This window comes from Ambystoma mexicanum, chromosome 9 (assembly GCF_040938575.1).
Source record: "Ambystoma mexicanum isolate Mex_15411 chromosome 9, UKY_AmexF1_1, whole genome shotgun sequence".
NCBI classification, from domain to species: Eukaryota; Metazoa; Chordata; class Amphibia; order Caudata; family Ambystomatidae; genus Ambystoma; species Ambystoma mexicanum.
In genome coordinates, this window is record NC_090931.1 from 884,071,349 (window position 1) to 884,084,479 (window position 13,131).

A 13,131-nucleotide genomic window follows, 5' to 3' on the forward strand; every position below is an offset into this window, starting at 1 on the left:
TGAAGATCATGAAGAATAGGAGAGACGTGATCCCTAAAAGGAGCGCTGGTGGCTAGCCGCGCATCAGAATTCTGTAAAATCTGCAAGCTTTGTAGCAGATAAGCTGGTTGCGCCAGGTACAAGGAGTTACAGCAGTCAATGAGACTAAGTACTAAAACTGCAACCAGCGGGGCGCAAAGATGTCGGGGAATAAACTGCAACACCTTTCTCAGAATCTTCAGGTGGAAATTACTCGCCTGACACACTGAGCTGATCTGGGTAGACAAGGAAAGGGAGGCAGAAAATGTAACGCCAAGATTTTTAACAACTGCTGCCGGGACAGGAATAGAGCCAATAGACAAAGGCTTATATATGGTCCTTTAGCAGCACCTAACCGCCAAAATGAAAAAGGGCGTACCCCAGCCGTGTGATGGACTTAACATCTACTCCTTAACAGATATGCTGTTTTGTTCCGCTTCCTGCAAAGTGTTGATTTGCTGTACTGCCCTCACCTGGAACTGTTGTTCTCCTGGCCCATATTTTAGCTTGCTTCCGGCATAGATCTTCCATAGGTTCCCAGCGGAACAGACATGCCCGGTTTCTCAGTTAATAGTTTTATTAATGCTCCACTTCATGTACGTGGCCTAAGTGGCTTTGTGCAACTCCCAGTTGCTTTGCTGGTACTTTTGGTTTGTCGTGCTTGTGTTTTTGTGTTCTCTCTTTGTGGAAAACACAATCTGCAAAGTGCAATGAATCAAAATACCATGATATCTTAATGATGTGGATGTGAACTGCACAATGAACAATTTCATAATTACTTGAACATAGTCCAAAGGAAATGTGTGTTTTATACCATAGTTGGCATTAAGAACAGAAATGTGGACCATGAACTTCAATATTGCACAATAGCACATAATGCCCTCTCCTCCCAAATACACATGTAGTGAAGCATGCTTCCATGACTATACCAAACATTACACCATTGGCTGCCGAGCATTACTGCCAGATACCTCAGGGTCGGGTGCGCTATAAAAATAAAATAAACAAACAAACAAACTGTATAACAGAATAGAGCAGTGACCTGCAGACCAATGCCCTCAGGAGAAAACCTCTAACAGGCCAACGCCACAGTGCTGTGGATGACAGGTTCCATAGTGCTGCCAGAACACCGACAATTAAGTTACTCCAATAAAAAAAGACACATGTCTGTGTTTCCTTTGTGGCCACATGGAGCCCACACGTGGAGCCCTGCGTGAGATTGACTGTAACGTGCAACAACCCAATGACTGCTCGCTGTGAGTGGCCCTATGTTCTCTACTCTAGATATTAGTGAACTTGCCACACTTTACTTTCGATGTTAGTGGCCCTGTATTATCGCACCTTGCTCTTTGGACTCCTATTATTACTGCACTCCAGTCATCGGTGTCCCTTGGGTACTGTGTCTTCGTAGTTTGTTTGTTTGTTTTATTTATTTGTATGGAGCTCCGGAACTGTGGGTAGAAGGGCGCTTAAGAATGCGGTTACAGGCATGAGATATACATTTACATATTACAACAATTTACATAAGTTACATGGTACAACAATTTACATATAGTATAGGCATGGCTGCGGTTTTAGGGAGTTAAGATATTGGAAAGTGGAGGTGAATGCTATTCTTTGTTCAATAACCAGCCGATAACATGTTTCCTAAAGATCGGAAAGGACTCAATAGTTTTAATGTTAAGTGGTAGGGTGTTCCAAAGTTGGGAGGCAAGCACTGTGAAACTGGCGACTCCTGCTCTTTTTAGGGCAAATCTAGGCACTGCCTGGCATAGGGAGTTGGATGATCTGGTGGTTCTGGTGGCGATTTTTAAAGTAAATTTATTTGTGAGATACGGTGGGGCTAGGTGGTTTAAGGACTTGTAAGTGAGGCAGATTGTTTTGAGGTCCATTTTTTGCTGTATGGAAAGCCATTTTCACGCTTTCCTGGTTCTGGAAATGTGCTCTCGCCTTGGGATGTTGAGTGCTGCGCGTAGAGCATTGTTGTGGAGAACCTGGAGTTTGTTTATTATGGATTGGTTGGCTCCTAAATACAGGCTATTGCACTAGTCCAATTTGGACTGGATGAGGGCTCTGGCAAGAGTGAGGCAGCTATTGGAGGATAGGGAGGGTCTGCTAGCCCTAATTAGCTTAGGCAGTGGCTAAGGCGGTCGTGTTAATATGTTTGGTGAGGTTGGTGTTGGCATCAAAGTGGAAGCCTAGGGTTTTCACACTTTTGTCAATGGGGATGGTATTGCCATCTATGATAATGTTATTGTAGCAGGGACTGAGTTTTGCCAGGTTATTGGGAAAGCTGACCAGAAGAAGCGCCGTCTTCTCATCATTCAGGCAGAGGCCGTGGGTGGCCATCCATGCCTGAATGATGGAGAAGATTTTGTTAATCCGGGTGACGTCCTCATTGTAGTTCCCTGAGATGGTGAGGAGGATCTGGGTTTCATCTGTATAGTTAGTGTAGGTGACACCCAGAGGGTCCAGTTTGTTGAATAGCGGCTTTGTAAATATATTATACAAAGTGGGGGAGACACAGGAGCCTTGTGGGACTCCGCATGTTATGGGGATAGGATCCGCTGCTGCTGTTTTGGAGAAAACTTGCATAGTTCTATTCACCAGGAAGGATTGTATCCATGAGGTGGCAGAGGAAGAGAAGTGGGCTGCGATAGATAGCTGGCTGCAGAGGATTTCGTGATCGACTAAATTGAAAGCCGCTGAGAGGTCTAAGAGAAGTAGGATTGCAGCACTTCCGGCTTTCTTCCAAGACCCACAAAGCTCGGATGAAGTCAAACTACACACTCTAGATGTGCGTAGGGCGGTCCTGTACTATGTAAACAAAACCAGACCGCTAAGGAAAACAGACCAACTGTTTGTCTCCGTAGCTACAGGCAAAGAGGGAGATCGCGTCTCTAAAGGCGCCATCTCTAAGTGAATTGTTAACTGTATCCAGCTGTGCTACTCCCTTTCTGAAAAAACTTTGCCTTTCACACCAAGAGCCCACTCCACAAGAGGCATTAGGGCCAATCTGGCTTTCATTGCAAATGTACCCCTTGACACCATTTGCAAAGCAGCTACTTGGAGCTCTATTCACACCTTTACTCAGCACTACTGCATTGACACCCATTCCAAGACAGATACTCAAGTGGGACAAGCGGTTCTAAGACATTTATTTGCTCATGACCCTTCTCACTTCCCACCTCCTTCTTCTAACACTGCTCGCTAATCTATTCACAGCATGTGATCTAAGCAGATTCCACAAGCCTCAGAAGGGATACATTACTCACCTTAATCGTATTTCTGATGCTTGTATCTGCTTAGATTCACATGCGACCCACCCTTACTCCCCTCTGAGAGAAGGCACATGGATGCTTGTAGTCTTATCTATCTATCTATCTGCTTGGATTATCTGTACTCATGCTACTCCTCATGCTACCTCATGTCAGAAAAAATACAATCCGAGGGTCCTAGACGCGTGAGGGATCATGGGTACAGTGGACGTCACACTAGGGATAGTATTACTGGCACGCCCTGTGTCGATTGCCCCTGCAGTCTGTACTCTGGTTGCTAGTGGCCCTGTACTACCGCACCTTGCTCGTTGGACTCTTGGTATTACTGCACTCCAGTCACCAGTGTCCCTCGGGTACTGTGTCTTCGTAGTTAGTGGCCCCGCAGTCTGTACTGTGGTTGTTAGTGGCCCTGTACTACTGCACCTTGCTCGTTGGTCTCCTGGTATTACTGCACTCCAGTCATCAGTGTCCCTTGGGTACTGCGTCTTCGTAGTTAGTGGTCCCGCAGTCTGTACTGTGGTTGTTAGTGGCCCTGTATTACTGCACCTTGCTCATTGGTCTCCTGGTATTCCTGCACTCCAGTCATCAGTGTCCCTTGGGTACTGCGTCTTCGTAGTTAGTGGCCCCGCAGTCTGTACTGTGGTTGTTAGTGGCCCTGTATTACTGCACCTTGCTCGTTGGTCTCCTGGTATTACTGCACTCCAGTCATCAGTGTCCCTTGGGCACTGCGTCTTCGTAGTTAGTGGTCCGCAGTCTGTACTCTGGTTGTTAGTGGCCCTGTATTACCGCACCTAGCTCGTTGCTCTCCTGGTATTACTGCACTCCAGTCATCAGTGTCCCTTGGGTACTGCGTCTTCATAGTTAGTGGCCCTGCAGTCTGCACTCTGGTTGTTAGTGGCTTTAGATTACCGTACTGTGATCTTTGTTGCCCTCCCTATTGCACTTAAGTAGCTACTGACCCTACTGATGCCTCACTCCTTGACCACCCCCTCACTATCCAGCTGCAAATCCTCATCCTCACTGCTCTTTCTCAACCCCTTTCCCCATGCCTCCAGCCCTCCACACAAAAAGATCTCTCCTCTACTCCTTCCCCCATTATTCCTGTCCTTCCTTTCTCATTGCTGTCCTTCACATCACACACAAGCGGCATCCTGGCGGGTGGGAATGTCAACATAACCCCCCTTCCCAAACCCTGCCCCCTACCACGCCCTTGTTATCCTTTCCACTCCTACATTTGGGTTAGGTAATGTCCATTCCCTCTCTAATGAAACCATCTTCCTCTCTGACCACATCGAGCATCACAGTCCATAGGTTGTGGGCAATGGTAACACAGAAACCCTACACAGCTTTCCATGACTCTGCCACACTTGCTGTCCTAAACATATACTCTGCTTACTTCATAATGTCCGCGAAAGGAGTAGTTGCTTGCATTATGATCAACATGGCCAACACAAACCCAACCCTCCTACAATCCGATGGTCGCCCTCCCTGAATGGCCATGAAAGGGGAAGGGGTTGCCATAGTGACCAACACGATAGGGTGGATTTGGGATGCACGGCTAAATTCTAAATGTGTTCATGTATTTTATCATTTAAAATGTTTCCCATACTTCAGGTGCTAAGGGCCCGTCCACTGCCAAGAGGACTAAAGTCAAACTATCAAAACCCAAAAAGACCCACCAAAACCTAGTAGGATGTCTCGAAGCACTCTCTTCTGCAACTGCCGTATAATTCAAAGAAAATAATAATTAGTATTCATGCAAACAGTTCAACTTGAATTCAAAATAATTGTTTTTACCAGCATATCAATGTTTGTCATAACATGGAATTGAATTTTCTTAAGATAGTGATTTTATTTTAATTGTTTTTCTCAAGCAGCCATTGTAGGCTGTAACGCAAATTGTACCGACAATTACACAATTAGAATTGCAAAATTACCTACACCAAAAATATGTTCTTCATGTTTTTCATGCAAATACATACATTCCTTCTAAAGGTGTCTTCATAATTTGAAATGTAAAGAAGGTTCTTTGTGTTTATTGAGGGCAACCTCAGAAAGTTACTTAGCACAAGAGTGGTACAGGAAGTGTAATGTCTCAGGAACTAAGGTTGCCTCCCATGTTCATAGGTGGACTTCCTGGACGACGACACCTTCACCATCTCGCTGGCCTTCCACATCCAAGAGACAACCTGCACAAAGGATTCTGGGAGAGATCCGGGGTCCTGCGAGCTCCAGAGGGGGCGCTATGCAGTAAGTGCCAGCGCTTTTGTTCATTATTGGATTGCTTTCAATTCTGCAGCTGCCTCATGGCCTCCATGTTAGCATGCCAGCGATTTGCATCCAAGTTGTGAGTTTGGAAAGTCATTTCCAATGGGGTCACTTCCGGCGCCATCAGCTCGCAGATTCATCTGCACATCTGCGCTTATCAGTTCCCTCATCCCTCCCTCTCTTGTCGACTGTGACTTCCATCAGCCTTACCAGGAGACAGTATTTACATTCTGACCCGCCAACAGCAATGCATTTCCTTTGAAGCATTTGTGACATTCCTCGCACGCTTTCCCCCGGAAGTATTTGGTACTTCGGCTGTTTACGAGATGTATGGATGGCTTGAGGGCGAAGCAAGTCATCAATGTGTGGCCTGTGTAGGTGTGCAGTGCAAGATGGCTGTCAAACTGTCCCATTGGTGCACCCTACTCTGCAAAAATGAAGAATACTAACGGCCTGATTCATAGAATTATTTGCCCGGTTCAAAGTGACTTTGCACTGCTAAAAAGTGGCTTTGCACTACCGACACAAACCCTGATTCATGGAACGGTGCCAAGTATATTTTTGCACGGCAAAGTCAGTGCAAAGTCATTTTTTGCTGTACAAAATGAACTTTGCACTGATTCCCCCCCTGCAAAATTACACTTTGCACAGGTCCATGAATCAGGGTTTGTGTCGGTAGTGCAAAGTCACTTTTCAGCAGTCAATTTGAACCGTGCAAAATAATTCCTTGAATCAGGCCCTTAATGAGAAGAGGTAAACATGCTTGTATGAACTGTAACTGAGATTTAAATGAACAAAGCCAATATAAACTGACTTCAGTATTTAATAAAGCATCACAACATAATACACCAAAGCAAAACAAAAGACAAGAGCCACTTCTGAGCAGGTTCAATCCGGCTTAGAGTGGGTGCGGTGGGTTGCAGGATGTCTAGGGGCTACCAGGGTTTCCTCCTATTTTGAATTGTATGTTTTCCCAGATGGACGTAGGCGTGTGCTGCTGAAGGCGTGTTGAGAAGAGTCCCCCTCTGGGCTTCATCCCTTTGCGATACTCAACCAGTAAAGAAAAAATAATGTTTAAAACAAATACATGTGTTTGGCCAATATTACATTATTTTCAGTGGGAAAGTAGACCTTTTTGCTTCATAATTTTTACTGCCCATTTTCAGTTAAGGTTATATTGTTGACGTGATATTATAATTAAGCCTCACTGTTTATCGATTTGCCAGATTTTAAATTACTGACAGAAGTGTTTAAACAATAAAAACCATACAAAATGGAGCCTTAATCCCAACATAGAACCTTCCCATCGAAGCAGGGTGACAGCAAGAGGCCCGGCGATCCGCAACGAGGTGCTGCATCTTTGCTAAGTCACGGTGCTCGGTGTTTGCAAATACTCAGAGAATCATACAGTCAGTCGGTTATTTGGAGGCTTTGAAATGTCCGTTATATTTCCAGCCGGAAACCGTCCATTTTATGACTGTCATCAAATATTGGGGGAAATGAGCACGTGGCATACATTCTGTTCACCTGTGTTGTTATCCGACAGTTCGTGCTGGTGCCCTCTTCTGGCTTTCCATGGTGTTGCAGATGGCAACAGAAGAAAACCCAGACAAATATCTCCCCTCAAAGCAGCTGATGGTATCAGTGGAGGTGGGAGAGACCACATTTCTGTTCCCATCACGTAGAGAACAGCGGTTCAGTTCATTAACCCCTTCTTGGAAGGTGTTAGTTCCATAAAAAGTCAAACAACTTCCAAAAATAGTGCGGGGGCGGGGGGGCTGTAGGAAAACAAAGACCTCCATAGACTGCACGGTGGTGCTTCAGGATTATTCTTAAACAGGCTGATGGTCTTTGCATGTATTTTGCTTTATGGCCACCTGGAGTTCTGCCTCTAATCAATTCAGCCACATTTGGACATTTTACAAACACAACTGATAGTTTATCGTCAGCTTTACGCTGAGACTTGGAAAGCAGAAGGTAAGATTATTCTTGGAGACTAACTATAGACTGCCATTTTCTTTTTTCACATACTCCATTTACTCCCCAAATGCTAAACCAGCAAGACATATGACTTCTATAAAAATTGACTTTAGATCTGGAATCATTCCCCTCGTTAAAGGCTAGGAAGGGTAGATGGCAGAAGACCGGAAGTGGTTCAGATATAAGAAGGGACTATGCATTTCTGCATCTCCATTGCCTACATTACAACCACTATGCTGCTGTCTAATGTCCCAGCAGAGGATGCATGATAAAAAAAAGCATTGACAAAGTAGCAGGCTGTTTCAGTACTATCTAAACATGTGTGGGGGATGTCACTGCACTTCCCAAAATCATTGCTCTGGCCTTACCATCATTTGCCATGATATTAACATCCTATCAGATTCAACAAAGCACACTGTTACTTTAATCCCAAAAATGATTCCAAAATGTAAGGGCGCATTAAAATAAGATTCTTAATCCATGTCCAATTTAGTTTGTTATGGATAATAACATTTGCTACTGGTCTTGGAAGTCCCAATAGGGATTTGAAAAAAAAACCTTTGTGAACACAATCCAGGTCAGTCCTTCTGCTAATTGAAAATATGTTTGCTCCATACAAGGCTTATGCAATTGCCTTAATTTAACTTTTCATCCAATTGAAACCCCATCCATTTTATGGAAGAATGTCAGAACTGCACTCACGGCTTGTGCCAACTTCTGCTGCATTTTCTGTAGCTCTGGACTGAGTCAGCCAATAAGGAATGGCTTCACATACGCACAAGTCATTTCACAGCTCTCGACTGAGTCAGCCAATAAGGAATGGCTTCACATACACACAAGTCATTTCACAGCTCTGGACTGAGTCAGCCAATAAGGAATGACTTTACATACGCACAAGTCATGTCACAGCTCTGGGATGAGTCGGACAATGAGCAGTCAAAGCTGTAGCACAAGAAGAGGGTGCGCCAAGGCTACACCATCCAATAATAATTGGCTAAATGTAGTGGAGGAAGGAATCAACACGCGTATGCTGTGTACCCATTTGCAATTGTACACACCTCATATACAGCATTATTTTGGTCACCAAAGTGGCAGAAGGGCCACGTCTCAGGTCAAATTTAAAAGGCACATTGCAGCCAGCTAACATTGGAGAACTAGGCATTCCATTTACATGTATTTACGTTTGATGGGCTAGGATAAGAATGTACATGTTTTTAATGGCATACAAGGAGAAGGATCCATTGAGTTGCCAAATATGTTTCTGGTGTGAGGTGAGGACCCTGCCACTGGATCACTGTGATGCAGGCTACACGGCTTGTCACTAGAGTGTTCTCATTACTAACAGAAACAAATCAGAGAGCTAGTCATTTCTGAAATGCATTAATAACGTTATTTGAAAATTGGAAACTATGTTGACAAGCTGGTTCCTTTGAAAGGCCTCATCAAATGCAGGAGGGTTTGAGTAGAGAGTCACCCTTCAGGTGTGACTGGCATGATATGATATGATGTTTTATTTGTATTGCGCTCCTACACATGTGTTTCAGAGCGCAAGCTCTGAGAATGACTGTGACGATCAAGGCTTCCCGATAGGTGAGTCTACTTCTAAATAAAAGGGACGGCAGAACTTGGCAGAACCTGGAACTCTACTGGGGTCTTCCCAGTGCCTCCCGACTTTGTGATAGCTCTAATGTGCCTCGGCATGACCACGGCAAAGCTTCCTTGTCACCAGGCTCATACTGGGCCATTGGGGAACACAGACATGCAAATTGCCTGCCTGACGGACCAGTGTGGCTAGTTTTTTGGGCCAATTTGGGCCACTTTACTTAGAACGTAGCCAGTAGTGTGAAGTAAGGTTACTCTAATAATGTGCTTAAAAAGACACTGTTTCCCAAAAAATGCACCCAATGTATTATTCAAACGGTTTGTCATCAAAAGTCACAAACTGCAATTCATGAATGTGGGCCATTCTTATTTAGTGCACATGACTCTTTTTATCCCAGACTGATCTTGAGGGTCAGTTTCAGCAGAACCAGCTTTCCCGAATTTAAATGACTTTGGCAGCGTCTTTCCCTGTATTTATACTGCATGAAGCGATGTGACATTTTAGCAGCTGCTTTCACCGCTCTACTGTCGGGGGGGGTGGGGGTCAAGGAGGGTCCCCTTTATTACGAGGGATTCATGTTGCACACACTGGGGGATGGCAGCAAACTGGGATAGTGTTGCAAATCCATATGAATCATGTAGAAAGATACAATAATATAACTGCAAATGCAACACGAACACAAATCCATACAATGGGGTTCGTTTTCCATGGTTTGTTGTTTATTTATTTAGCAATTTATAAAGCGTGCCAAACCCGGGGGCATCTGGGCTCTGAGCTTAACATGTGACAACATTACATGAATCAAAAGACAGTGTAACAAATATACCATACGCAGCAGATATATCAGGTAACATATATGCAGCACGGTTATGGGATGCGCCAACAATCATAGTAGGGCAAACTTAGCGGGTGGAAGCCAGGTTGCTGAGTAGGTTGGGCATGTTTGCGAACAGGGGGCACACTTTCCTTACTGGATTCCTGTAAAAAGAGGTGTCTTTTCAGTTGTCTCCTGAAGGTCCAGAAGGAATGTCCAGATCTTAGTCTGGCTGGAAGTGTATTCCAGTGTTTTGCAGCCTTTGTCAGCTAACTACTGCATCCTGCTTTCTGGAGCTTGAATCAGGTGTAACTAGCATGTGGCTGAGCGCGGTGCACGTAGGCCTGACCGATTGGGATCTGATGATTTTGTCGGCCAGGTAAGTAGGTGCTAGGTTATTAAGACATTTGTGCGTCAGTGTGAGCGTTTTAAAGATAATGCGCTCTTGGACCGGAAGCCAGTGTACATTCCTTATTATGTTGGAGATGTGAGATGTTTTCTGTATATTCAAGGCTACTGAGTGCATTCTTTTGTAGAACTTGAAGTTTTTTGATATTTTGACTCTTCGTGCTTGCATAGAGGGTGTTTGCAATAGTCCAATCTGGACAAAATGAGAGCTCTGGCCAATGTGGTGCAGCTGTCTGGAGAAAGGAAGGGTTACACAGGGAATTGTTACACAAGCATTCTAAAGTAGTAGGGACATTCCTGATGGAAAAGAGAACTAGTTACCTATTAATAAGCTTGTACAAGCAGGGCAAGGGTGACAGTCCTTGCAAGGGAACAGATGTTATCTTCCCCTTTGTATTAAAATCTTTAGAGGGGAATTAGTCATTTGTTTGGTCGTAACAAAGATGAGGCCTGAGGCCAGGGTCTGACTGTTAAGTATTTTCCAAGTCAGGTCATCAGAGGTTGTACGTTGCCACAGAAATTAGATTCAGGCACCAGGAGTCTGTGGAATGGAGATTGCAATCTATAGTTCAAAGAACATCCTGTTTATGCAGACCTCTCTCTATTTGCCAAAATACGTCAGCAGGACCATGTGCAATCATACTTAAAGTTAATGGCCTTAGGCCAGTTATTGCTAGCAATGAATTATGTATCCAATACAAATGTTTAACCATGCACCAACATCATGACCTAATACCGACAAATCCCAAGAAGTGGTGTGTTTTGAATGTTATCTGAAGATAATAATGAAGATAGGCCTGGCCGATGGAAATGGAACAATTGGGAAAAGATGGGATTTCTTTGAAGAGGTTTTGTCCAATCATACTTGGGGGAGGATGGTAATAAAAGTATTTGGGAGTGTTTTAAATTGTTGCATAAGGTATATAAACTGCCAACTGATGTTGTATTGGTCAGATTTGGGTTAGTTTGGTCCTGCAACACCATCTAACTGCTCCCCGGAGCTTTTGTACAAAATACATGCTTTATATACAACCATGTACTCGCTTCTTAAGTGGTGGGCCTGGTTTTGGCTAAGGTGATTAAAAGGCCCATCCCCACACTACCATATTTGAAATGGGGGCTAACGTTGATGCTTGTAGCTTTATAAGACTTATGTTTATGACACTTGCTGGTTCCCCGTGCCGGTCACCCCCAATTGTTTGCCCCTGTTGACTTTCCATGTAACGGGTGCTGAGTACTCATTCATTCTAGCAAACATATTCCAACCACATTGGTATACATGCCAGTACAATCTGGAAGAGGCAGGGCGGAGAGGTCAGGCCTAACGTCGAACCAATGTGTTGAAAGGACAATAGCAAGATTTATCCATCGGTTTCACCCGTGTTGGAATGCCAGCATCTAAATGATGCCATGCCGCCAAAGCACAGCTCATGTCAGCAAAGACATTTGCACTTGAATGAAACCAATAGGGCTAACTGGAAAGGACCACCAGGATAAGCATGACAGTAAAGTGTGGGAGAGCCAGAGAGATTTTCCTGAGGAGCAGGCAAGTAATTTCATGGGACCCTGGCAGGAGTTGACTATATGGGTGGGTGATGGGGTTCTCCTCCTGCCTGCCAACTGTAAAGCACATTGAGATGATCTAAATCAATAAAGTTCCCTTGTTGGTTTAATCACTTGTGGACAATATGTACATAAATGGCACCAAACTAGGTACAAATTAAGCTATTTGTCTGAGGGCCGACCATTGCCAAGCTAGATGGTACCGGTCCTGAAAAGCTTGATGTTGCAGGACACTAGCGTGTCAGTGTAACTGTTGCTTGACTTTACCTCCCCAATGTAATGCATGCCACTGTTTCACTTGATGTTGACTCTTTGTGTAAGTGATGATTGAAATTGACTCTATGGTGTAGCTGTTGTTGGATACTGACTCATATTTCTTCATACTGCAGCAAGTGGCTTCCTGCAAGAGCTGGGTTGAGGTGTCTGAAGAACAGGTTGTGGGAGCAGATGTGCAATGCCAGCGTGCAGACACTAGCTCAAAGTCGTCCTCTAGTAGTGAAGAGGTGGGTCTTGGGAGTGTCAATTTCCTTTGCATTGGCAGATGTTTTCTGAAATGCAGTTACAGCTCTTCTTTCTGTTTGGTCAGTTTCCTTAGTCAATGTACCTTTCATGAGCAAGGTAACTAATTGGGTATGTAAATGATTTAATAGATAGGTGATGGAATATGTTCAAAGTCACATGGATGGCACATGTCCACCTCAAACCACATCCAATTGCATCAACACCATCGCTCTGTACTGAATTAATATCATTCACTCCTGTCTCTAACATGACACTATCCCCTCTGCACAATCAAAATTGGACAAATCGCACCAGTCCTCAAAATCATCTCTTGACCTCACACTCCCAGAAATGATCTCCCCATTTACTGGCCTGCAATACCTCACTAAAAACATGCAACACTTCATCACCACCCAACTGCAGTAACAGAGCACCAGAAATGACCTCCTGAAACCCTTCCAATCTGGCTTTGACCTCAACACAACACCAAAACAACTACACTTACATCCTCGAGGAACTCCACAGCATCATTGATAAAGGACACACAGCACGACTCATACTCCACAACTTCTCTGCATCCTTCTACACCATTCTACTCAACATCCTATCCCACAGAATGAAACTCTCAGGAACTGTCCTTGGTTGGTTAACCTCCTTTCTTGCTGATAGAACACACTTTCTCTCCATGCCACAATATA

The 13,131-nt window shown here is 44.3% G+C and overlaps 1 protein-coding gene across 1 annotated transcript in view; it reads left to right on the plus strand.

The window, feature by feature from the left end:
- SPP2 (secreted phosphoprotein 2) overlaps positions 1-13,131 on the plus strand; it is a 101,811-nt gene that overhangs the window by 20,192 nt on the left and 68,488 nt on the right. Inside the window, exons 3-4 of the mRNA XM_069617385.1 lie at positions 5,424-5,546; positions 12,322-12,435. Coding sequence (XP_069473486.1) covers positions 5,424-5,546; positions 12,322-12,435 — 237 coding nt within the window. The remainder of the gene's footprint in view (positions 1-5,423; positions 5,547-12,321; positions 12,436-13,131) is intronic.